This window comes from Caloenas nicobarica, chromosome 5 (assembly GCF_036013445.1).
Source record: "Caloenas nicobarica isolate bCalNic1 chromosome 5, bCalNic1.hap1, whole genome shotgun sequence".
NCBI classification, from domain to species: domain Eukaryota; kingdom Metazoa; phylum Chordata; class Aves; order Columbiformes; family Columbidae; genus Caloenas; species Caloenas nicobarica.
This window is the reverse complement of record NC_088249.1, coordinates 33936834-33963785: the sequence shown is the minus strand read 5'-3', so window position 1 is coordinate 33963785 and position 26952 is coordinate 33936834. Positions and strand designations below refer to the sequence as shown.

The 26952-nt window shown below is 36.3% G+C and overlaps 1 protein-coding gene across 4 annotated transcripts in view; it reads right to left on the bottom strand.

Annotated features, from left to right (window-relative positions):
- Positions 1-26952, bottom strand: part of RYR3 (ryanodine receptor 3) — a 242751-nt gene that overhangs the window by 53987 nt on the left and 161812 nt on the right. For all 4 annotated transcript variants that reach the window (XM_065635073.1, XM_065635075.1, XM_065635074.1 and 1 more), the window contains exons 52-66: positions 26346-26424; positions 24894-24983; positions 23349-23498; positions 21678-21740; positions 21157-21232; positions 20864-20987; positions 16466-16581; positions 16118-16185; positions 15161-15282; positions 12822-12871; positions 12116-12176; positions 8143-8381; positions 6470-6551; positions 1483-1613; positions 601-921 (exon numbers count right to left, since the gene is read on the bottom strand). In XM_065635073.1, coding sequence (XP_065491145.1) covers positions 601-921; positions 1483-1613; positions 6470-6551; positions 8143-8381; positions 12116-12176; positions 12822-12871; positions 15161-15282; positions 16118-16185; positions 16466-16581; positions 20864-20987; positions 21157-21232; positions 21678-21740; positions 23349-23498; positions 24894-24983; positions 26346-26424 — 1772 coding nt within the window. The remainder of the gene's footprint in view (positions 1-600; positions 922-1482; positions 1614-6469; positions 6552-8142; positions 8382-12115; positions 12177-12821; positions 12872-15160; positions 15283-16117; positions 16186-16465; positions 16582-20863; positions 20988-21156; positions 21233-21677; positions 21741-23348; positions 23499-24893; positions 24984-26345; positions 26425-26952) is intronic.

Here is a 26952-nt window from a genome sequence, read left to right as displayed (position 1 = left end):
TACTGCTTATTATATTCTTACACTGTTTAAGATAAATGACAGAATTTGGATACAGTAAATTTCTTTAGCTAGCTAGCTACTAAACCTTACAGGACATTTTGAGACCTCTTTCTGCTCATTTAATACCTGGCACAGCTACTCAGGCAAAGCAACTAATCCTAAACTTGGATTACTCCTGGGATTATTTCACCATATACATTTTCTTTCCTTTTGTCCTGAAATTTCATGAACAAAATTCACAAGACTTACTCTCTTTACTGCAATACTCAGTTCTTAGGTGTCTTGAAAAATCAATGGAAGTCACAACCCAAATTAAATGCTAAGGCTCTTACACAGTGCATAGAGAAGGTAAGAATTTCAAAATCCACTCTTTTGTGTAGAAAGCTCTCTGCTTACAGTGATGCTTCAATGTATGCATAAAAATAATAAAGAAAAAAGTTAAAATATATTTCCCTTATTCTTATTTATCTACTCTTTATATTTTTTCCTGCTATTTTAAATAACAATTTATTATTATTATATCACTGCGTAATATGGTGAAGTGTAGAAAGTAATTAAATATTATTAGGTACAATTACTCTTTAAAAATATTTACAGTACCTGCAATTCTTTTCATCCAAGATGCTTCATCTATTCCCAGATTGTTGTTAATGATTTTCAGAATGTTTCCAAGAACGATGCTCAGATGCTCGGATGTTATCATTGTACAGCAAGGCCCAGCACTTTGAGGAACACTCTCAGACCCTCTTTCCCACCAGTAGGATAAATAGTTGCATAGCATGGGTAAGATAACCTCAATTACATGAGGCATTTCAGTATACCTTGCTCCAGACTCTGCTAAATCATTAATTTCCTTTATTAGTCCATCCAACTGAGGGATCTCTGGACACATCTCTTCTACTGTATCAGGCATACCTAAAACTGCAAGTAAGGGTAGAAAAGCAAAAGATTAGTTAACGAAATAAAAGATAACATCTACATTCATCTATGTTTAAACGCTAAATACAAAAAACATTGTCACGTGGGTTTTTTTGTTACCGTCTTGGGCAGACAAAACTATAGCACAACTTTGGGGTATACATGGGTCTCTCCTCTCATAAAATATGTCTTTCTGATGGTTTACATATAACAGTGATTTAAACAATAGCTGCCATAGAGCTATGGCTTTATTATAAGGTGTCCTGCAATTAACTGTTGAGCAGCCTAGCCATGTAAAAGTACAGAACTGAGAGCTTATATCAATATTAGTTAAACTCTGGCCATTGTTTCCATATCATTCACATCTTTCACAGCAATTTGAAAAAGATTAAATGCACCTCAGGGGAAAGGAAACGAACAGCTTAGAATTATGAGTGAGACTAAAATTAAACTGTACCTAGTTCATGAACATTTGGGTTTTTTATTATTAAAATTTCTTTGTATTACTATTAGTTGGAAAGGAGCAAAAACTTTTTTTTTTTTAATGTAAGGAACAGTACTTACTTGCTCTTTCTCTTGCACTTTTTGTGTTGAAGACAGATAATGGGTTGTAATGGTTGAGAGAAGGTTCAAGGAATGCTACTGGAATGGCTGCTGCAAGAGATGCTAAGCACTCACCGAGTGCGGGACGCTGTCTGTATACAAGAGACAATAAAAGTTACCTGAGAGAAAAAGTCTTTCACTAGGCTTTTAATGTCTAGCATGCGTTATAAAGCAGCATTAATATTTAATGCAGATTTACTTATCATTTTATTACATTAGGAACTATTTGACAATTTTGAAAAATTGTATTTCTCACATGAAAAATATTACTGGAAATTACACTGGTATAAGAAACACAGTTTGGAAAAAAAGAAAAGAAAACAAGCCAACAATCTCCCCCAAGTACTGTAAAGGTAAACTACTCCACAGCAAAACTGAGCGACTACAAATTCCAGAAAATATATCTAGAATACGCACAAAGAACAGACTAGTAATTGCATATTCTTATTATACCTTTGGTTTGCTTAAACAAGGAGCAAAAACATGTAATACAACAGGAATTTGTTTTGGCAGTCATACCCTTTTTCAAGAGTTCACTTATTTTATATATATATATACACATATTTATGTTTTGCTTCCAACATTATACCGTTTACTTATTCAAATGATAAGAAACACTACTGCTATTGATTGAAGACTGATTTCATGACTTTATGGCATCCTGTGCGGTGTGCTCTGAAAGGGGCAATTCTGCATCCCCCCCACAACCTTCCCACGTTCTTTTGTCTGTTCTGTGCTACCACTAAAACTCAGAATCTTGATAAACTGGATGAAGGAACTGGTTCAGCTAAAAATAAACCTGAGCATAAACCCAAAACCAACTAAGCGAAACCAACAGCAACAAAACATGCTCGTCATCTGGTTGCATAAATACTGTTTACCAGAAAAAAAAGAAAGGGGTTGAAATGTGCAGATGAAGCTGCAAGAAAGGCTGAGACAGTCCGTTTCAGCATAAGACCAGACTCACATTGGCTTAAAACTAAAGCTAAGGTACTCTTTTGAAGTTCTGATGCACTGTTTATACAGGACACCTTACAGATTTTGTTACACTTGAAATACAGATTGGATAAAGACAGTATACCCCCTTCAACCTTTGAACCTTCATTTTTCTTTTTTTTTGGAATAGCTGTGAAGGTTATTAGCAGAGGTCTTTAGCTAGAAATGCTTTGAGAGACAATGGCATAAACCAACTTTTTAAGCTTATGTTTATATATATATATGTACCAAATGGAACAAATTACTGCATTGTTCAACCTCCAGGGGTAAAAAAAAAAATTTTAAAGGTGCCTTCATGTCAACAAAGCCTTCCTCATTGTATCATCTAAAGTCAAAGACTGTGACTCATTTACTACCTGATATTCAAGTGCCTATGTCAATTTTTAATTCACAGACATGCTGGAATGTGAAGAGACAAGCAACTATATATCCAACAAATTCTTCAGTTGCATGAGGAAAAAAAAAAAGGAATTGGCAAAAGCAATGGCCTTACAGAACTGAAAAACATTATAAAAAGGATTTTTGTTCACTTTGCTGTTTCATGTAATACAATTCACATAACGTTACTCTATTTGAAGGGTGAATGCTCATTCGTTCTCTATACAGAATTACTACAGGTTCTTGTTGTTTTACTGCCAATAAAGAAAAGGAAAATGCAGAAATCAATGACCACAAAATGATAAGAAACTATGTGCTCCCCATATACAACTATTTCATTTTCCTTACATCCTGACCATCTACATGGTGTACATTTTGCAATAGAATACATGATATGTTAGTATCACAGATACCAACCACAGAACATTTCATTAAAAATAAAATTTTTGATAATGTTAGAATTCTTACTATAGTTTAAAAGCACAGCAATGTTCTCTTCCAAATTAAACTGTATTGAAAGATGCAGTGTTATGTATACAGGAGATTTCAAAAATTTTCCTAAAAAGGAAAGTTTATTATATCTTTGCCTTCTGTTTGATCATGAAAGAAAAACATGGTGTATGTATACATATGTAGACAAACACATATTACAAAGTAATTCAAAAAGACTAACCTCAAATGCACTGAAGCTATTTAATCACGTGCATTACAATGTCATAATGCATGCCCATCTTTTTATATAAAAGGAAAATAATAAGAAACTGAATGAAGGTGAACAATTGTACAACAAGGCTAAGAGAATTACTCTTCAGTACACAGATATTTTCTTTCATATGGAAGTCCTAAATATGAGAAACTAAGGGAAAATCTATACTTTTGCAGGACAGAAATTAGAAAAGATAAAAATAATTTCAGAGCAGATAATGACTGACATAAAAAGCAAATAATGCAAAATAAATCACTAGAAGAACTAGGTGATTCAATAGAATTAACGAGGTAAAAGGTACTCAAAGAAAAGCCAAATTAACCCTTTAGACAAAATATGTTAAGATGACAACTGACTGGAAACATTCACTCCAAAGGATGAGGAAGAACTATCAGAGGCTGATGTGCAAGCCTTAGAGGACATGGAAAACACCTGAAATGTAAACAAATCAATCTAGACTTTGAAAAACCAAAGCAAGAAAAAAACCCACCAACTGATGGTATTAATGAAGAAGCATTTCCTATATTACCATTGCTATAACAGACTTCCTTGCATCTTGGGCAGCCTTCATTTTGAGCAGCCTCAAATCCCTCAAATTGAAGTCTTAAACTGAACAATCTTAATATATATGTATGACTGAATACAGCACTCAATTGTGTCATATTTAACTACGTACATTAAAAAAGTGCTGTAATTCCTTAACTTATGCAGAAATTTGTATTTCTTATTATTCCTTTAGAAATGTGTTTCTATAAATTAACCAGGAAAAGACCAAGACACCATAAAGCGACACACAACTTTTGGGCACTAGGTGTGAAAAGGGAGCTTTCAATCCCAAATTTAGGACCTAACTTTCTGATGCAGTGAAAGAAAATAAATGGGTACCTGGGTATAGAATTCGTAGTCAGCATGCCTATAGAATAACACTACACTTGCCAGTAGAGCATTAGGGCTCAACGTAGTCAAGGATTACTGCATTTTGCACCCCGTCCTCAACATTTATGAACCACAGAGACACTTAGACAAAAAAGGTCCACAGAGAAATCAGAAACACCTCCAACATCCTAAATAAGCTAAATAGTCTTTGTACAAAGGTTAAAACCCTTGACAACGAAAGATTGTCACAACAAGGCAGGAACAACAATCCAATTTTGTATTAGTCCTAAGCAACAGCAGTCAGGAGTCTTGTAGAATTGGCTGAACTATTTCAGCCATGAAAAGTGATAATCACCTATGAAAAGTGAACTATGACTCATCCTGCAATGGAAGGTAAAACTTCGTAATGTCCCTGCCAAAATTCACTAGGAGAAAAACTGCACTTGACTCTTAAATCTGAGCATTGTTTAACTTAAAAAACTGCTCAAGTCGGCTCAATCATTCACTTCTATGTTTTGCTGAAATATTGAACAGCGTGTTTGAAATCCTACCTCCCACCTAGACACTCATGTCTGCCTACAGCCTTAATTTAAGAGCCTGAGTGAGTCTAGTGAAAACCAAACTAAATGAAATCCACAGTTGGAAACCTCTCACACAGCCTTAGGAGAATGACTCATTTCCTTGGATATATCTGATCTGATCACTCTTCCCTTCTAAGAAGACAGTTGCAGTAGGAAAAGGTGATGCTGCTAACATCAATGTTTAACGTAACTGTCCAGTGCTTATAGCTCTTGCCAATCAAGTGGAAGCCTGGACTGTGAGCTCTTATCATTGAAAGGCAATTCAAACACAATCACCTTTTATTTCCCATGAGATGACCCTGACTGCTAGTGGGAGTAGAGGAAAGGCGCTTCCCATTTTGCCTATCAGATCTGTCAAAGAGTATTTTAAGATTTTCAAGCCCAGAAAGAGAAGGAGCAGTATACCTTTGTAATTTAGTGATGGGTATATCAATGACTGAATGTGGACATATGCGAGAAGGATCTCGTGCACACATGTACATGCATGCAGAGTGGGAGGAGAGACAGCCTGTCCACCAGATCGCTCTTGCATTTGGCATGAAAGAATTACTAAATAAACTCTGGAAGGAAGGAGACCACCATTCCTCATACTAGGTAAAGCCCCTCCTAAGCAGCCTACAGAATTCTATTTCTTCCAATTTAGTCTCTCTCTCAGGCCCCATGAATCTTAAACTTTTGATTATAAGAAAGATCATGTAAAGTGCCTAACCTAAAGACTTCAGAAGCATAAGGCAGGGTTAAGATTATCTGGGTCCTGTATTATGATATACAGATCAACAATTACGGTTCTTTTTTCTGAAGAAGCAGATATGGATTTGAACTGCTTTTAATGGAAGAAGATCTAAAATCTAGAGCTTGGAACATATTGAAACTAGATGGTTAAAGGAATTATAGACCCTATTATTTTTAAAATGCAAGTAACTGGTAAAGTGGTTTCCTTTGTACAGTTAAAGGCTGTCAGAATGCTCTATATATGCTCAGGACAACTATTTTGAAAACTTTGTATAGACTTAGTTGTGAGACAAACGCAGCCTACTTAATACTCAGCGTACTTACCACAGTAATGTGTCTGTTAACATGCAGTAGGCAAACTTTGGGAACCTTAATGGCAACTCATGGAAAAATGTAGCTTTCCCTATGGGGAAAAGAAACTAAGAAACTCTCTGGCGACACACTGCCAGGATGAATTGCTTGGTTTTGCTTAGTGTTGGTGTTGTGGTGCTGTTTTTTTGGTTTTTGTGTGTGTGTATAATTGAACTCTTAAGATATAGGCAACTACATTCAAGCTAAAGTGTATTTTAAACATGCTCACACTGTTTCAGATTCACTTGTCCTTAAAACTGTTTTATTACCTAAACAACACACTCCTAAAAAAGAGAAAATTTTACATGCTGACTTTTTCACTCAATACCTTTCAACATAGATGTTCTTCCCAGTCCCAAGGGAATACAGGCTACAAAGAATTCTGTAACATGAAACTTGTACATCACCCACTAGAGGAAAATAAGAAGCAGATTGTCAGTATTTGTTCAACTAAAGACTACTTTCCAAATATTGAACATGTTTTATGCAATCTGATAAATGGTGCCTAAAACTTTTAGCATATGTATCACTGAACATTCTAGGCTGACAATACTCCACACATGCGTTATTTATCAACATTTTTTCTGATACCTGATCTGTCATCTACATTAATTCCAAAATCTAACAGATCAGACATTTCAAGAAGCCAGCATATACTTGCTAACAAAATATTGCAGGTTATCACACTTGCGGAGTACAATTTTAAGCCAAACCACATCAGTCTGTGTGTCTAACCTCTAGGCACATGATCTAAAGGCTTCTTACGGCTTTAAAGAAAGTCTTTTAATGGCTGTGAATCTTTTAATTATCTTCTGGTTTGGAACTGTGATCACCCAAACACATACAAGATTTTGGAAGAGCATATTGCTGAATCTCAAGGAGGAATTTCAGTAATTTTAAACTAAATGATTCTAAAAATAATTAAAATTTAAATTAAAAGAACTAAAACAGTGTCCTGGTTTTGTTAAAAACAAGACCAGTTTCTCTTTTAGTGAATTTTCCTTTCAGCTAAGTTCTTCTAAGTAACTGCACTTTTCTGAATTTGGCTACATGTTTTTGCAGACAGGAGCTGATAACATAGCAATGGAATACAAAATACTGCTAAAAATGCAAGTCCCATAAGTGAGAGGGGCATATTTGCAAGGAGGGGCAAACAGAACAGGTGCCTAAAACTGACCAACTGAGTATTCCATTCCATCCACATCATACACCCTATAAAAGTGGGAGGTCACGAGGGTCTCGCTTTCTTTGACTATGGCCGGCATCTGAAGAGGACCCTGCCTGCCATCCCTGCGATCCAAGTCCACATTCCAGTGAATCCTGAATCCAGTTCCAGTTTGCTGTGGAATCTAGCCCAGGACTTCTGGGTGCCTGCCCTGAAGCTGCTGGATCATTGTGGAGCCGGGAGGTTCAAGATTGGTTTTGTATATCTTGTATTATTTTCTTTATTTTATTAGTAGCATTAGTAAAACATTTTTAACTTTTTCCAACTTGCAAGTCCCTCTCTCTTTTCTTCCAATTGCCTTTCCTTGGTGGGGAGGGCTGGGGGGAAAGGGAAGGAGGCTAACAGAGGGCATCTGCCACAGTTTATTGTCGCCCTGCAATTAAAAGGTGACAAATGGTGTCCAAATTTAAGTGAAAAACCATAAAGAATTAACAAGTACTCTCCTTTAATCTAACAAGGTAAAAATATATAACAAAATGAGCATACTTTAATTTTTAGTCTCATCTGTGCAATTGGTAAGAGAGCACTTAAAGGGAAATTTTAATCTTGCTCTTTATGTTTGGAGAAATATTGTACATAATTAACTTGACGCTTACTGAGTATTGTTTCTAAACACGTAATAGAAATAGGGTACTATTGAGCTAATTTCAGATTTAATGCTGGAAATGTGTATATTACTGAAAACAGAATTTCATCCTTTGAAATTATGCAATCATTACTAAAAAGCATTTGTATTATGATAACACAATAAACTTAAAAAAAAAAAAAAGACTTACGAAGTAAATCAATTCCAAACTGATACTGTGAAATATGTTCAAAAATTGATGTCAAGATTGGTAATAATGCTACTGTAGTATAATTGATATTCTGTGAAACACCCTTCATTTGTGTTCGCGAATGGGTAAATTTTCCAAGTTTAAGATTTTCTGAAGTTTTCTCCAGGTCTTCAGCTGCATTTTCAAAAAAGGCACGCAATCCAGCTTTAACAAGCTCAGATCCTGATTTCATAACAGTTCTGAAAAATAATAAGAGAAAAATATTAACTTTGCATTGATCTTCAGCAGTCATATATATACATATGTACATGTTAATGATATTCTATCAGTCTTTGATGACATACCCACATGTATCAATGAACTTTCCATTCTGAACCAAAAAGGACAGTTACAACTACACAGCAGTATGAGCAACAATTAGCTTGGAGTATTTAATACAAAATAGTAACAAAGAACTTGCTTCCTTAGTCTTGCCTTTCCAGTTTTTGTGATCTGCTTTCAAATAAGGCAATGCCTTCTCAGCAAACGTCACAGGTGCTGAGAAAGCTCCTCTGTAAAACATGCTCAACAAAAAATAACTCTGAATCCCTAAATTTGTTCACCCTCTAGGTGAAGAACGTTTTCCTAATGTCCAGCCTAAACCTCCCCTGGCACATCTTCCTGCCGTTCCCTTGGGTACTATCACTGATCACCAGAGAGAAGAGATCAGCGCCTGCCCCTCCTCCCTCTCCTTGTAAGTAAGCTACAGACTGCCATGAGGTCTCCTCTCAGTCTCCTCCAGGCTGAACAAACCCAGTGACTTCAGCCACTCCTCATACGGTTTCGCCTCCAAACCCTTCATCAACCTTGTAGCCTCTTCTGGACACTCTCCAGTAGCTTTATAACCCTTTTATATGGTGGCACCAAGAACTGCACACAGTGCTCCAGGTGAGGCCACACCAGTGCAGAGCAGAGTGGGACAATCACCTCCCTGCCCGGCTGGCAATGCTGGGCTTGATGCACCCCAGGACACGGTTGGCTCTCTTGGCTGCCAGGGTACACTGTTGGCTTATGTTCAACTTGACATCAACCAGAACCCCCAGATCCCTCTCTGCAGAGCTGCCTTCCAGCACCTCATCTCCCACTCTGTATGTACAGCCAGGGTTGCCATGTCCCGCGTGCAAAATCCGGCACTTGCCCTTGTTGAACTTCATGTGGTTGGTGATTGCCCAGTTCTCCAATTTGTTCAGATCCCTCTGCAGGGTCTCTCTGCCTTTGAGTATATCAACAGCTCCTCCCAATTTTGCGTCATCAGCAAACTTACTATCATCTCCAGTCCTGTGTCCAAGTCATTTATGAAGACACTGAAGAGTGCTGGCCCTAAGATGGACCCCTGCGGAACCCAACTAGTGACTGGTCACCAGCCTGACATAACCCCATTTACTAGAAGCCTTTGAGCCCAGCCCATCAGCCAATTGCTCACCCACTTCATTGTGTGTTTATCCAGCCGTATACTGGACATCTTGTCCAGGAGGAAACTTTGAGACTCAGTATCGAAAGCTTTACTGTAATCCAAAAATATCACATCGACAGGTTTCCCTTGGTCACTGAGTTGGGTAACCATGCCATAGAAAGAAATTAAGTTGGTCGAGCAGGACTTTACCCTCATGAACCCTTGCTGGCTGGGACCAATGACTGTGTTGTCATTCAGATGTTTTTGAATAACTCCCAGAACAATCTTTTCCTTGATTTTGCCACGGCTGTAGTTGCCACCATCGTCCCTGTTGCCCTTCTTGTAGATTGGGACAACCTTGCTAACTTCTAGTCACCTGGGACCTCTCCAGATTCCCAGGAGTGTTGAAAAATCATGGAGTGTTGTCTCTCTATGACATCAGCCAGCTCTTTAAGCACCCTTGAATGAATCCCATCAGGCCCCATCAACTTGTAGGGATCTAGCTGGAGCAGCAAATCCTGTGCAAGTTCTGGATTGATTGGGAGTTTATTATTTTCCCAGCCATGGTTCTCCAGCCCAGGGTTATGGGGGCTCTTGAGTCCACCTTCAGTGTTGAAGACTGAGGCAAAGAAAGCATTAAATGTCTCAGCTTTGTCTATGTCCCTGTTTATAAGGTGACCACGCTCGTCAAGTAATGGGTCAATATTATTTCTGGTTTTCCTTTTGTCACTGAGGTATTTTAAAAAGCCCTTTTTATTGTCCTTCACAGTACTGTCTAGCTTCAATGCTAATTGAGCTTTTGCCACGCAAATTTCCTCCCTACAGTGCTAAGCAGCATCTCTGTAGTCCTCCCATGACGTCTGATCATGCTTCCATTGACCATATACTCTCTTTTTTCACTGTAGTTCAAGAAGATGATCCCCATCCATCCAAGATGGCTTCTTGCCCCACCTGCTAGATTTTCGACATTTTGGAATTGCCTGGTCCTGTGCTTTTAGGAGGTGGTACTTAAAAAATGATGAACACTGATGGACCCCAGTACCTTCAAAATCTTCTTCCCAGGGGACCTTACTAAGTAGCTCTCTGAGCAACCTGAAGTTTGCTCTCCTCATATCCAGAGCTGAGGTCTTGCTGTCAGTTTTCCTCCTGTTAGCATGGATTTTAAAGCTGCCTGCTTCATGGTTGCTGTGGTCAAGGCAGCCACCAACCACCACTTCAGCTGTGAGACCCTCTCTGTTAGTGAGAATCAAATCTAGGAAGGCACTTTTTCTGGTCAGTTCCCTTAGTACCTGCACCGAGAAGTTGTCGTCCAGATGCTTTAGGAACTCTCTGGACCTGTCAGCTATATGATATTCCCAGTTGACATCTGGCAAGTTGAAGTCCTCCATAAGGACAAGGGCAGATGATTTGGAGTCTTTGCTTAGCTCCTTAGAGAATAAGTCATCAGTGTCGTTGTCCTGGCTGAGTGGCCTGTAGTAGACTCCCATGATGACATCTGCTTTATTTGCCTGTCCCTTAATCCTTACCCAGAGATGTTGCCATCGCCAGCTGCCAGCTCCATACACTCCAGCCCCTCCACTACATACAGTGCCACCCCCCACCTCTCCTACCCTGCCTATCCCTTCTCAAGAGCCCATAACCATTCATCATGGCACTCCAGTCACAGGATTCATCCCACCACGTTTCACTAAAGCAAATTATATCATATCCCTGGGAGTGGGCCAAGGCTTCTAGTTCATCTTGCTTTTTCCTCGTGCTGCACACATTAGGGTAGAAGCACTTCAAGTGTGGTTGATTGTGCCCTCCAACTTGTGGTGCAGTCTGAGGAATCTCACTGTCATGCACCTCCTCAAGCTTTGCAGTGCCATCTGCTGCTCATCACTGACTAGCCTGGTACTGCCCCCTTTCCCCTTCCAATCTAGTTTAAAGTCCTATCAATCAGCCCTGCTAGCCCCTGAGCAAACACCCTTTTCTCCTTCTGCGAGAGGTACTTCCCATCAGATGTCAGTAGACCTGGTGAAGAATAGACCAACTCATGGTCGAAAAACCCAAAATTCCGTCAATGACACCAGTCTTGGAGCCACATGCTGATTATTTGGGCCTGCCTGTTCCACTCAGTATCCTGTCTGCTACTGAAAGGATGGAGGAAAAAAACACCTGAGCACCTGATCCGTCGACCAACTGCCCCAAGGTTCTGAAATCCCTTTTGATTGCCTTTAAACTTCTTTTGCCTACCTCTTCCCTGCCAACATGAAGGACCAATGGTGGGTAATAGCCTGAGGACCTTACCAGCTTAGAGAGCTGTCGAGTAACATCTCTTATCCTGGCTCCAGGAAGGCAGCAGACTTCCCTGTGGGTTGAGTCAGTTCAGCATATTGGGCCCTCTGTTCCCTTCAGAAGGGAGTCGCCTGTGACAACTAGCCTTCTTTTTTGTCTTTACATGTGTGGTTTTAATGTGTTTGATGTGTTTTATATGGGGCATCCTGAAAAGCTCTGCAACACCTTCATAGTTTGTAGCTGGTACAAATGTTGTGAACTTACCGTGTGTCAAGAGACTGGGCTAAGATGTGCAGGCAGTTCACCATTGTAGCAGAATCACTACCTGGTTAGGAGGAGATACTATAAGAACACAATAGTATAGAAAATGTAGGATAATCTAGTGATGCAGAATGAATGATTGGAGAGGCACAGCTTAAACAACACTTGGGATAGGTCTCCCACCTTAGGTCACTGGAGGGAGAGTTAGGTCTGGTTCTAGAACTAGCTTTCAATTTCTTAATTTCATCTCCATACAAGAGAATAACTAGTGGCCCATTTTTATCACTTGACCCTGCAACATGCTGAACTTTGTATCTTGTAGTACCTACATTCCTTTCATAATTTTTTATCAATACCTTTTAAAAAGGTATGTTATTTTTCCCTACATCTCCCAGCCTATTGAGAAATAATGTATTGGATTCAACAGTTAGATGACTTTTGAAAAGATACAAGTAACTGCAAAGGCATGAGATTTTTTTAAAGGAGTCTGAAAATCGTAGAAGTTTATGTTTCTTCCTGCTCCAACAAATATTCTATTAACTGTTACCTTCAGAGCCACATTCAATGCACCCACTAATTGTACTGGAAGATTATGCATGATTTTACAGAATTTTGCCTGTAGCTTATGAAAAGCTTCAAGTGAAACAGAAGTAATGGTTATACATTCTTTATATTTTTAACTTTATCAAGATCTTTCTTAACAACTTACCAAAGAGTGAGATCCTATGTCTAACAAGAGCAGCTAGTTTGCAGAACAGGCTAAAGTAGAAAAGAACAGAAAGAGCAAGACAAGACAAAGATTAAAGCTGTATTTGGAAAATGAGGTAGAGAATAGTAGGAATATGAAACAGAAAACACAATATGGTTCCTGGAAGCTGTGTTTTGAATCATACAGGATGATAACAGTCAAATAACAGCATTAAGCAGAATAATGTTTTGAAGCTTCTGAATTCTCTCATTTTCTAAGCTTCACTACTTCAGAAATGACTTGAAATGTGAAACTTTCTTTCGATTACAGCAGTTTCCAACAATTGCACATTATATGGTTGAGTCATTCTTTATGGCTATTATTCCCGAATAAGATTTTTTTTTTCAAGAACAAGAAAAACTGAGTAACGTTTTAGTGTTTTACTTGGCATTCTGCAGGAAACAAATGTTACAAATCTTCATACTCTTTAAAACAATTTGTGAAGATATCCTCTATAAATAAATAAATCCATGTTTAGCCACTGCTGATGATGAATCTTGAAATATATACAGACTAGAAATGCTTCTGGCAAACATGTCAGATACTTCCATATCTAACCTATCTGTCAAAAAAATAAGATAATAAAGAGAAAGGAAAAATCACTAACCCTCTAGAGATTAAAGGGGCTACTTTAACTTCTAAAAACAAAGACAACTAGGCAGATGTGTTTGTCATCTGTGCTATACTTTACAGATTAAATTAGGACGTAAGAAAATGATGCAAATATACCTTAGGAATTGGGATGGTCTCTTACTAACAATGGATTGTCATTGTTAACTTCATAATAGTTAGGAAATACTATACTTCCTATATGATGATAATAACTGACAGTCACTTTTCTCAATGAAGAATGGATGAAGAATTATAAGATATTTCTGAATTTATAATGGCAGATATGCAGGCTAGACATCTATCTTCCTTCATGTGTCTTTGTAAAGGCATTTTGTACAACCCTAGTAAACATCTTTCAGGCTTTATTAAGCTGACCTGACTGACTTCAGGAAGTAATAGAAGTATTCAGAAAGGAAGGATGAAACTGAAATGAAGTTAAACTTCCTCCTGAACCTGAGCTGACTTTCCCAGCTAATGGAGGACTATCTTGGACATTTCTATATAATATATCTGGAAGCTCAGTAAAACAGAATCTTAGGGACTTAACACACACTCTTATGGGCAATTACTATAGGAGAACTACTGAGCGCGTAGCGGATGGGGAAAAAAAAAAAAAGGTAAAAATAATTTAGAGAAATGCAAAAATACATTGGAAGATAAACTGAAGAATGGAGTCTAGGAAGTTCAGTGCTAAGCCTGAACTTATTTAACAACGACTAAGTAACCTTTCCTTTCAAATGTTATATCTACCCTTCTGTTGGAAAAAGTAGTCAACTCTGGTCAACAGAGTGAAGTAAAGCAAAGAAATTTGAGAAACTGACAGTTAAAATTAGAAAGCATGAGAGTAAAATACAGTTTGAAAGATTATGATACTAATTTCCCAAATAAAATAACTGGCAGCATACCTAAAAGGGGGAGAAAAGAATTGGCAACAAAAATAGTAGATGACAGTCATCGTTAAAAACAAATTAAATATTATTTTTTAAATGTTAATTGCAGAAAATGAAATTCACCTTTTTGTAAAGGGGACACATTATAAATTAAAAGGCAACTGTCTCTTTTTAACTGAGTTTTCTGGAATAAACTTGGGTCAAATGGCTGATTCCAACCAAATTATTAAATTCCAGTAATTTTTTGTGTAGGGGCAGAAGTAATTTTGTAGAGAAGGGAGAATCCATAATTACCCCTAAAAAGCTGCACCATGGTATTTTCACATTTTTTGATATCTGAAAATTTTAATGTGAGACCATTTAAAAGACCGGACAGTGGGATGAGTTTCAAACAGAAACTACCATCAACAATGAAACACAAACCCATCAGAAACTAAGTATTATTAGTTCCATTGCTCTCAGAATAATTTAATAATGTTTTTGATGTTATAATCCACAATTATATAACGTAATATACACAATTAGTAGATATACTCAGTTATTTAATTATATGTTAAAGGATGCTAATATTAACTAAGAATACTATATTAATTCTACGTTAAAGAATTAATTTATATTACAGAAAAAAAAACTAAAATGAGGATTTCTGTTCACTCACTGCCATTCTGATACAGAATAAACTATTCACTTTCCATCTGAGGAAACTGAGCTTTTGAACTATCTTCCTCTTTAACCTAAGAAGAGACCTTTAATTGTCTATATAGAACCCTCCTGTGTATACCTTAATTTTCTACTTACCTTGCTACCATTTCCTTTTCCTTATTTGATGCATATCCACTGCTACTGAGTGTTTTTGTTGGAGAAGACAGGAAGTAGAGGCAGTGATTTGTAAAGTACTGATCGACTAATGGTAGAAGAACCTAAGAAATACACATAAAAAAACGTATTTTTGACAGAGCACAATAGTAAATGTAGCAACAATGCTCTGATTGGTCAAAGTTCATTCAAAGAATTTTAGAAGTCCTGTAACAGTTGTATTTTCTAGTTTCAGACAGATAAATTAAAAACCTAAGTCTTACAATTTTACTTAAAAGTGGCATAAATAGTTAACAGAGTAACACAGATCTATCTGTTTTGGATCTGATACTGCAAACTTATTCTTCTCACATTCAACAGCGATCACTAAACTAAGAGGATCGTTCCTCTCCACTATTTACATAACTGTCCAGTAGAGATACGAAGGGAGAGATGGAGAGGACTTTTTTTTTTTTTAAGATCCTAAATGAAATCCTAAATGTTCCTTACTTCAAATCTGATTATTGGCAACATTTTTCTTATTAGGTACACAAGTGTGTATGACATGATTATGCACAGGAATACTTCTTCATTCTAATTAAATGATACTAGGCACTTCATATGATATAGAGGCAAAAATTTTCAGAAATAATGTATATGTTAAGTAAGAGTATTTTAATTCATGTAATAAATAAGCTGCCTTTTAATTTCTATGTTCCTTCTCATGTAGAAGCAGATAAATTGAAATATTTTGAAATAGAAGAATCTAGCAAATTTATTGAAATACTTCTGAAGATATTTTGAAATATTTGTTAACAACATTTAATCGATTACTTACCATGAAAAAAATGGGAAAGATATATTTCTATTACCTGGGAAGCAGCCTAACATTACAAATTTCCATGTTCTGTATCATGTAATGTAGATGTACATCATTACTTGAAATACTAAATCACTCACTTTGGCAAAGAATTTTATTTCTTGGTCATGTGGAGATTTTTCAGTTTTTCCACTGGTTACAATGGCTTCTGCAAGGGTACAATCAAGGCAGACACAAATAAGAAGTTGCCTAATAATAAATAACATAATAGCTCTTTTATATAGCTTTGCAAACTTAGTTCTTCTGAAACACAAATACAATAGCAGAAACAGTTTTGCTAGTTACAGATGTCCAAGGGTTCAATTTGCAAATGTAAAGATAGAATTTAAGTTCCTTAATGCAACAGAAACTACAAATTTAAACATATAAATTCCAATATTTAAATATCAACAATTTTAATTATTTTCCAAATAAAATCCACAGCTTACCCAAATGTGCAATAAACTCTTGAGCAGAATCAACATACTTTAAAATTTTCTTCAGAAACTTGAAGGCAAACCTCTTTTCCATGGATGAAGCATCCAGCTCCATGTCATTCAGACCCCTGTTTTATAAAGCATTAAGATAAAAAGCACTGATGACGACAGTACTACCAATGATGACAGTACTATGAATCATTCCATTCCTTTGTATCTTTTAATTATGGTATGTTTTCAGAAGAAGGAGAAAACGACCTTCCATAGCAACTCAGTTGTCAACTACAAAGCAAGAAATGTTAAAATCAGATCATGTTTCTCTAAGAGCTATAATAGCTTTGGATTAAATATCCAAAATATATGACTTCTAGTGTAAGAATTTTAGAGAGTTATCTTATTGCACAAATGAAGCCATGGTACGTTTGAATCTAACAAAGCAACACATTGGCCACTCAATTTCTATTGCTGGCAGATTGAAGTGTTTAGGAAGTCAGCAATTACAACTTTACAAAATCAGTCTAAGCACTACATTTCATTATTCACTATTAAACTTCATTATATTATACTTCAGTATTTGAAAAATTTCAACAGTGTGTGACGCTTTCTAAAGAGGCATGTATTATTTATTCTTTGACACAAATTCATTATCAAAATCATGACTGCTGCACGCAAGATATTAAAGAGGAAGAAAAAACGTGTAGCTGGCTGTGCCTAGATTCAAAATATTAGGTTTTATTTTAGCTACAAATGAAACCTACCTCACTGAAATTCTAAAGTTCTTTAGGATCACAACAAAATTTAGGTTGGAAGGAACCTCTGAAAGTCATCTGATCCAAGTCCCATCTCAAAGCAAAGCCAAATCCAAAGTTAGATCAGGTTGTTCAGAACCTTGTCCAATAATGTACTGAGTATCTTCAAGGATTGAAATCTCATAATGACTCCGGAGAGCCTACTATAGTGTTTGACCACCCTCACTGTTAAAAAAATAAGGGTGAAATATTTTCATATATCTAGTTGGAATTTGCCTTGTAATAACTGGTTACTTTTGAGGAGACAGTGTTTGACTTCATCATCCCTATAACCTTGCATAAAGTACTTGAAGACAGTGGAAAAATCCCATTGTAGTCACCTGTTTTAATATTGAAAAAAAAATCTAGCCTCTCCTTGGAGTCTCTCCTAGCATAACATACATGCCAATCCCCAAACCATCTTGGTGGTCCTCTACTTAACTAACTCTTTTGTCGATGTCTTCTTTAGCAATGGTGAACCAAAAACTGGACAAGGTACTCGTAATACAGTCTCATGATTGCAAAATGGAAGGGGAAAAAAGAACACCTCCATCAACCTGCAGATGACACAGCCTAGTATGCAGTCAGCCTTCACCATCACAAGAACACAGTCCTGATTCACATTCCACTTGCAGAATTCAAAGTGCTTTTCTGCATAGATGCTGCCAGGCTTAATTGCCCTATTCCTGGGGTTATTCTGCCCCAGGTATCGGACTTTGCATCAACCTCACAAGAGTTCTGTCAGCCCATTTCTTCAGCCCGTCAGAGATCCTCTGAAAGGCAGCCAAACTCCAATTTACTGTTAAGGGTTCATTCCTCTAAATTGCTAAGGATGCATTCTGTCTTGTCACCTAGGACATGAAGAGCGCTTTTTTTTCTTTTTGAAGTCACACAACTCTATAGATTTTTAATTAATTCTGTTTTCACACATACTTATTTTTACAGGTAATTAATTCTTCCTTCTTTGTTTCCTTGAGGTTTTCTTGTACATTTGTTTAGTTTGCAACTTCTCCATATTCTCTTCATTCCAACATTAGGAAGCCTAGACTACCCTTGAGATTTTCAGTTGATAGATGACAGCCTACATCCAGGACATCTAACTGGCTTGCCAAGTGAGAAGTAACTGTGTAACATTAAGGGAAACCTCTGGTTACACATAATGGCTACTTCGCTTCTGTACAGACTCTTCAAATAGTAGCAGATAGAAAGACTCCCCTTTATCAATAAAATGACCTGGCTGAAGGAGATGCAGAGAAGACAGAGGGGTTGAACAGTGTGTCAGAAATAGAGAAGAAGTGAGGAACTGGTGGTTTGTGGCACTGAGGCAAAAGCATGAAAGGAACAAGAAAGCAGGAAAGTTGCTGGACTCACTGTTGTGGTATGGAGGAAACGATCACTTATCCTGAGGTTCCTTAGCACTGGTGTAGGAGTAAATTAAGGAGAATAAATGGAAGATTAGACTAAAAGTTGAAAAACATTTATGTGGTGAATTCCAGGAAAAAGTAATTCTGTGGGAGAAGGCTGATGCAACAGAAATTTTAACAACAAAACCATCTAATACTGAAGTGTATGTTCTTGACTGCGACAGAACATGGTAAGAGGAGATGAACAGTTGTGGTCAGGGGGAAGAGAACCAGGAGCTAAAGCATACTTTCCAGTCCCATTTTATACATACACATAAAAGGACTCTAACTTCCCATCTTACAGTTTCATTTGAAAAAAAAAAAAAAAAATCTGTTTGAAGAGTCCTAGTTCATATACGTTTATGACCTTCTGTTAATCAATATATCACATGTGTAATCAAATGATTCGGTATGTATTAATAGCTATGTATGGCTGATAAGCATCTCCTGTTACCTCACCCTCAGAGAGGATAATGCAACTAAGCATTTATCTGTATGTTCAGTGAGACCACTGTAAATAACCTCTTTTTGTGTTTATATTAAGCTGTGGTTGCTAAGTGATTACATGTACTTTCCTAAATATTGGAAGACACTGGTAATTCTGTTAAATAATAAAGGCAACATCAAAACAACTTGTAGAGGTTTAAGATGCTTAAAAAACCACCATGTTGTTTCTAACATATACTTGAGTAAGGCCTGAGAGATTTATCTGTATCTCATAAACACCCAAAAGTACTTCAAAAGTGTTCTTAACAAAGCAGGAGGAGTAAAAATCAAAACACAGGCAGATGGTATATGCAAAGCACACACACTGTGCCGCCTATACATTTCCAATTATAAAGAATTTCCTTGTTTTAATGATTAGTTCGACGTTTTCAAGAATGACATTCTGGAAATGTGATAATTGCAATCAGTACTTCAAAAGATTTTATGTATATTTAATATATGCACATATTCATCTGAAGAAAACTCTGAGAAGAGGATGATCTTGATTCACCCTGAAATAGACAATTACTGCAAACTCTCTGCCCATGCCCCAAAAAGAGTTTGAACAGGCTTTATCAAGTTCACTTGTCCCATTAGTTAACACTGAAAACATTGTCTTCCTAACCCCAACAGCTGCAGCTACAAAGAGATATTAAAACTCCTATTTGAGCAATTCCATTGGTATTTCAAAAGACTATTCAATTGTAGGAACTAAACCTGCTTTTCTTATTCAATAGCTCTAAAGCAATTATAAAGGATATAAAAATGTTAGGTGGCACACCTACATTTTGGTTTCAGGCTAAGAGCCTACATACGTGGCAGGAGGGAATTTTTCTCTGCAGTGATGCAGAAATGAATATTCAGAGCCGTCCTCTGCTATCTTAAGAAATGTTATTAATTGTTGAAGCCAAAGTTACCGTTTTCAGATCCCAATAATCAAGTTGTATAAATTTCAATCTATACTTTCACTAGAGACACAGACTTGAAAAGCAGAAATACGTGAAGACCAGTAAGATCTGACTCTATGCATGTACAGAAAAAGTTGTTCATGAATACAGTTTAGTTTACAAAAATGCTTAATGCCAGCAAAATTGCAGTTTCATATGTGCTTTGGTGTTTCACATGCAATAAAATATCAGTTATAGTAACTCACAATGCCATCATATAAAGCCAAAAATACAGTGTAATAAATTATTTTAATTTCTTTGATAGTTTAAGTCCCCACAGGCCAGCTTACTTCCAGAGATAGCAATTCAAGTTAGAGTACAACTAATGAAGTCTGCATTTCTGCTTGAACAGAAGTTAAGGCTGAAATGCCCACAAAATACCCACTTTCTCTTACTGCTTCACAGAACTCAAACCAAGATTTTTCTCAAAAACTGGATTAAAACTTACTTTTACATAGATGTGTTTCAATATCAGACCTCAGATCTATTTCCCCTTGATCCTTACTGACATTGCTGGCTGCTGACTTAGAAGTTTTGAATCATCTGCTGGCTTAATTACTGTTGTATTTTGTATTTACTATGATCACATACTTACTAAAAATGTTACCTGTCTACACTATATCAGAAGGGTCTTTCTGAACATAAAAATAACAAGGACTGTGGTTTACAGAAGATATGCCAAGTGGTAATTATATTTATAAATAACAGACTGCAGTGGGATAAGGGAAATCATCATGGTTTCTGTACTGAATGTAAGAAAGTATCTCAAAAAAATGTGTTACTTACCGAGATATGATTATACCATTGACTTGAAGGAATTTAAACAGCTCTTGTGCCTTTTCACGGTCCCGTGACTTCTCCTTGGCTGTCAATGTGTCATAAGGCACCAATAAAGGATGACTACCTCCACCTTTAGTAAGTTGAAAGAAATGTAAATTTTTCTACTGTAAGACTTCTTTTGCTTCAAGTACAAAAAGGAACCATTCTACTTTGATTGTCTTACACAGACTTCTTTCAGACTGTTTCTTCTCCCTCATTTTCCTTGTCTTTTTAATGTGGTTCACAGGACTCTGTCTTACCTTTGCTTTCTAACTCCATTTTCTTCTTTTTGGCCCATATATTATGGTAGTTTTCTGCCATTACCTCTACCATTCCCTACATTATCATCAAAAAAAACAAGATGCAAAATTAAAAGGTGACAATTAAAGATTGTGTAGTTCTACATAATTCTAAAGTCTTTAAAGTCTTGACTAAAGCCTACACTTTTTTTTTTTTAAAGAAACATCACAGTGTCATTTCTACATTCAACTGTTCTTTGAAGTCAGCACAGGCACAGGACACACATACATCACATGTTGTTTACGGCCCCTTCCCTAGATTCATGATAACTTTTTCTAGAACTCAGGAAGCATCCATGGGCTAAACAGTAGAAATCCTTCTTTAAATTTGTAAATAGTATGGCATGCACCTTTCAATAACAGTGTATCACAACCACAGTCACAAATACACTAGTAAAACCTGACAAAACTCACTCATTAATAATAAAAACCTCCAAATCTGTTAATTCTTTTCAGGACATATGCAAAACATAAATACAAACCTGAAGCTCCCTAGAAAGCACCACATTAGAGAGATCAAGTGGCATTGGACTATACCCATTTCCCTGTGGGGGAAAAAAAAAAAATAAGAAAATTATTTTCAGATAAAAGTATTTCAGATAAAAGAATAAAATACTCAACTACAACATCTCAATTGTTGATCTCATTAGAGTAGCATAATTTACATTTTTAACCTTGTAGAAACTGTTCGCATTTTGTTTTGCAATGTGCTGAAGACACACAGGGTCATTAACAGAATGCATCTGCTGATGTGGCAATATGAAAGTTTCTGCAGATAGTTATATCTCTCTATTCACAACAGATGGCAAGCTGCTAAGAACTATGCTTTTCAGCCCAAGAGAGGAGACCAATCATGAGGCATACAAGATGTGCCTTCGAAACATGACAGAACAGTGTGGCAACAGCCTGAATGTATCATATACTAAAGACGACACATCACAACAAAAAATTAAAATAGGTTATGGTCTTGTGGAATTTACAGACTAAGAAAAAGGAGAAGTATGATATATTTATGCAGCCTTTAAACGTCTGAAGTGCGACAAACCTACTGGGCAGACGTTAAATGTGAGCAGTCTTATATAAATTGTCGATTTAAATCATGTACTGAAGTTAAACGTGCTGAAATCCTCTACTCAATCATGTCTTTATCATGCATCCCTTTGGGCAAGAAGGCCCAACTGCAGCACAGGCTCCACTGGCTGGAAGCAGAGACACCAGAGACAGGACACCCTGCAAGGGAGTGGAGTTTGCTGAAGAGATAAGAAATGCTGTCGTGTAACAGAGTGCTCAGGGGCCACTTTTGGTAAACAAAACTGGTACTGGGGAACGAAGCCAACACAGGCTTAAGGTGCCTGATGCTGATACTTACAGGATCAGTGCTGCTGCAAGTGTATAGAAGGAATCAGTTCATGATACATCTTTGCACACTCCTTGCAGAATTGCTTATGGCACACATATTGCTCATTAAATCTTGCTATGTTCCAGCACAAGTGTGTGTTTAATTGACCCCAAGGAGTACAGTAAAAATTCTTCAACACTTGTCATAGTTTTGAACAGCTTTCCCCTCCTCCAAAACACAGACATACTGAGCAGCAGTATCACCATAGTAAAAAAAACTACTCCAAAAAACAACAAAAAAACCCCCACCCCAAAATGAAAAAAATAGTCTATCACATCAAAATGCTAGGTACTATAAAATTACCTGCAAATTTTGCCTGTAGATTGAACAAAAGGTATTAAATGCACAACTTTATTTATCAGTCATAATTATAATATTGAAAAAAGCCTGTTTCAGGCTCTCTTGTTTGACCAAAAAAACTGAAAATTACTACATTTACTTATTATAAAATAAATGGCTTTAAATGCTCTGCCATGTATTCTTTCAATGACTATATCAAAACTTGCTTCAGGTCTTCTGAGAAAATGAAATAGATATGGTCTTTGATATCTTAAAAGTTGTGTCTTTTTGCAATACCCTCTTCAGCGTTACTGCAATGTTTTTTATTATAGTGATGTAACTTCCAATCTCAGAACTCCAACATTAAAATTTTAATTTCATTAAAAAGAATATAAAAGTAACACAATTTTGTGCTTTTCTTAGTATATTAACAAACAAGCCTTCTGCTTTCTAAATGTAAGCAATTCCACCTTACCTGGCTAGACTGAGATATGCTGCGGAGCTTTTCATTTTCACGTTGATGTATTAATGCTTCTCCTCCTTCCTTGGTCCTTTCTAGGCTCCATCCCATGGCTAACATGGTTTTCAGTGATTCTCTGGCAGGCCAACGATAAATTTCCTTTTCCTTTGAAGAAAATAATGAAAAATTTCTCTGTATTTAGCAGGTAGCTAAAACTCCACAAAAATATACTGCCCTTCTTTATAAACTGTCACATGCCACAAAAGTAAACAAAATTTGTATATTATATCTGAAGACACAATATTGTTCTTTTTGTGTAAGAAAGAAGCTTTAAAATACTTTTTTCGGTTTAATTTTTAGTGGCATTTATTGCTGGGATATGTGTTACAAACACCACTCAAGTGAGGTCTGAAGCAATAATGTAGCCAGTATCTGGAAACTTATTCATTGATTCCTCCAGTCCAAAATAATAAAAAATTGATGGCACTTGCAAGTGCTATGAAATTAGTTAGGCAAGTATGTACATTTGAATACATCAGCACACAAGGCCTATTTTTACTCTTCCTGTATTTATACCCATTCATGGATACAGAACATTGCTGATCTATACCTCCCTTCATATAAATACAGCCATCGATAAAAATTTAGGGAACAGCCAACTATCCTTTGAAAAGTAAAAGTGCTATAGAAAATCTGAAAAGTTATGGCAAAGAAAATTCTGAGTATGTCATATTAAGAATTCTCAAATCAACCTAATAAAAGTATTTCAGTTCTTACCATAAATAAGAAGTTTATGACAGTTACTTAAAATGACAGTTTTTATGGAAGGACTTGATTGAAGGTTCAAAACTTCTAATCTGAGACAATTCAGAAAATTCTCTTTGACAACTCAACCAACAATTTTTCAGTTCCTCTCCAAAGATTTCAAAGCAATTTTCAAACCTTGGAAAATTAAACCCTTTGAATCCCTCTTGATTTTTGCAATCTCCATTTTCTGAACAGGAAAAGTGTGGTAAAGAGGGGCAAATGTAATTGACTTATTTGAGTCACCCAATGAATCATTGTAAAGATACGTAATAGAATTCAAATTCAGTTCACTGTTCTGACAACTAGAAGACATTAATGCCTAGTCAAGAAATTCAAACAAAAAAATGCACTCAAAATAATTTAAATGTTTTTCCCCATTTTCAACTGAAGCATCTCCTACGCTTTCTTCAAATTTTTTTACAATCTTTCTTGAAGACAAAATTGCCTACTTTCATCTAAAACCCAGGAGTCGCTGCCAGTCATTCCTCATCCATGAAGGCCTGAAAACCCTGTGCTATTGATACTTTGAATACAAACTGACCCAGGCCTATGAAGGCTGCCGAACAGAAACTTTGTGTATACAAGACTTTGTGCAAGATTAACTAAACAACCACTTTAGCATATAGATGTTCCTGTTCTTAACTGTAAGTATGCTAGTCTCTCTTCCTTTTGTAGCATATATTTGAAATGGATTTTTAAAAGTACACAAAACAATCTACTTTGTATTAATGCTGCTGAATTTTCCTCTATTACCTTTTCAGTTAAAGTTTTGAAAGGTCTTATTAATGGATGAGTCTTCATATTTTCATCCAGTGAAACACCATATTTCCATCCACTATTAGTCTGAAAAAAAATACACATACTGAAATAAGACGAGAACAACAACACAGTTGATTAATGGCAAATTGGCCACTCTAGTTTGTCACATTGAACTGCTAATCCACTCCAATAGCTACTCAGTGCCACAGAAGTTTCTGTTAAAAGAGCACACATCCATCTGTGTATACACCAGAACAGGTTGGTCCAGACAGATTAAATGCCATCTACGAGTAGCAGATCTCATGCAACCAGTTCTGAGTCTAATATACATTGGCCCCTTTCACATGGTTTACAACAGTACTGGCTAAGGTAAAAAAAGTGTCTCTATTCTCTTGGAGGCTAAAGTCAGCAACACAAAGAAGAAAATGTAATATTAACGGATCAAGCACTAAAGAGTGCAACTTTAAAGAATCATTTACCTTAAACTATATTAACTGAAATTAATGGTTTGAGATTAATGTGTGTATGTTTACATATCCATATATAAGTATACCTTTCTCTACAAATTTGCATATGTAGCCCCACATAACAACAGAATTGTTATTTCCGCATAACTGTTCTACAAAATGGCTATTAATCTGTTATTAATTGTTATAATAAATTACTTTATCTCTATTTTTTTCCTTGAATGAAAGAAGTTAAAATTCATACTTGCATTGAATGAGTTACTCATGTCCAAAAAATTTCAACATAGTTATCAAAAACTGCAATAACTCCATCAGACTTCACCTGGCTCAAACTTAACTCTAAAAGTTATATTTATTAACATTAAAACCTGTTTGCAAAATGTAACAATAAAAAGGCCTTTATTAAATGTTTAAGTGTATATTAAAAATATTGAACATCATTTAGCATATATTGTCTTATAGCTATTTTGAAGTAGTGAAACAGAAACACAACACAGTGGGGCAGAGCACTTGGGAAATTATAGAGGAAATCAATACATAACAGCCTTCTTAAAGCTAAAAAGAAAAGCTATAACTACATTTTCTGAAATAAAAAAGGACATTAGACTTTCCAAGTACTCTCTTAGATCACAGAGCTGCTGCAGTAAAATTGAATCTCTGACTCCCAGTCAAAAAACATCATTAACAGGCAAAATGAAGCTAAGATCTATGTATTCTTACTTAAAACAAAGTGCCCCTTCTCCATTCCCCTCAGATCTTTGTTCTAATAAATTCTGTCCACTTTGAAAAAGCGTCAAATTTCAATGCATTTTCTTGAGCAAAAGGTTTCTTCCACATATCCCTAAAGAAATATGCTACATTAATGCACTCCAGACAAGGGCCTGTCGGTTAAACTGCCCAGTTTTTCTTTCAATGTTCACCCCAGGTATTATTTACTAGTCCTTTTATGACAGTTGCCAGTCTTAAAAATAATTCTTACCTTATCAAAGGCCCATTTATCATGGGAATGTTCAGCATACTTGCTGACAATATACTCCAACTTTTCAGGAAGTACAAGGCTGTAAACAAAGGGGAGTATGGTCATTCAATCATGAGTTACTACAGTCTGATTTATGAAAAAAATGTCAGTACAATATAGCACTAATCAAAATGCTTCATGTCCAGATGAAGGCCAGACATTTGGCTTTTACATTTCGTTTTCTTTAGAAGAAATGCCTGCAGGTATTTTTCCTGGTAATTCTTAATACAGGATAATACTTGTATGGATGTTTCACATTACACAAGGACAGAGGGATAAGAATTTAACAGCAAGAATCAACTAGTGATCCTCAGCTCTTGAATACAGAAGTATTAGACATCTACACTTTAAAAGCACAAGATTACTAGCAAGGTCAAGTCTCTATTAAATCTTCACATATGATCTCCTTATTTTGCTGTATTGTATTGCTACAGATCAAAATCAAGTGAAGTTTTTACAAAAATTGGGCAATAGGCCAAATGAATCACTTACCAGATTTTGATGATCTTTTACTATTTGTCATAAATACATTCTAAATAATGATAGTATCAAACGGATTACAGGTTTA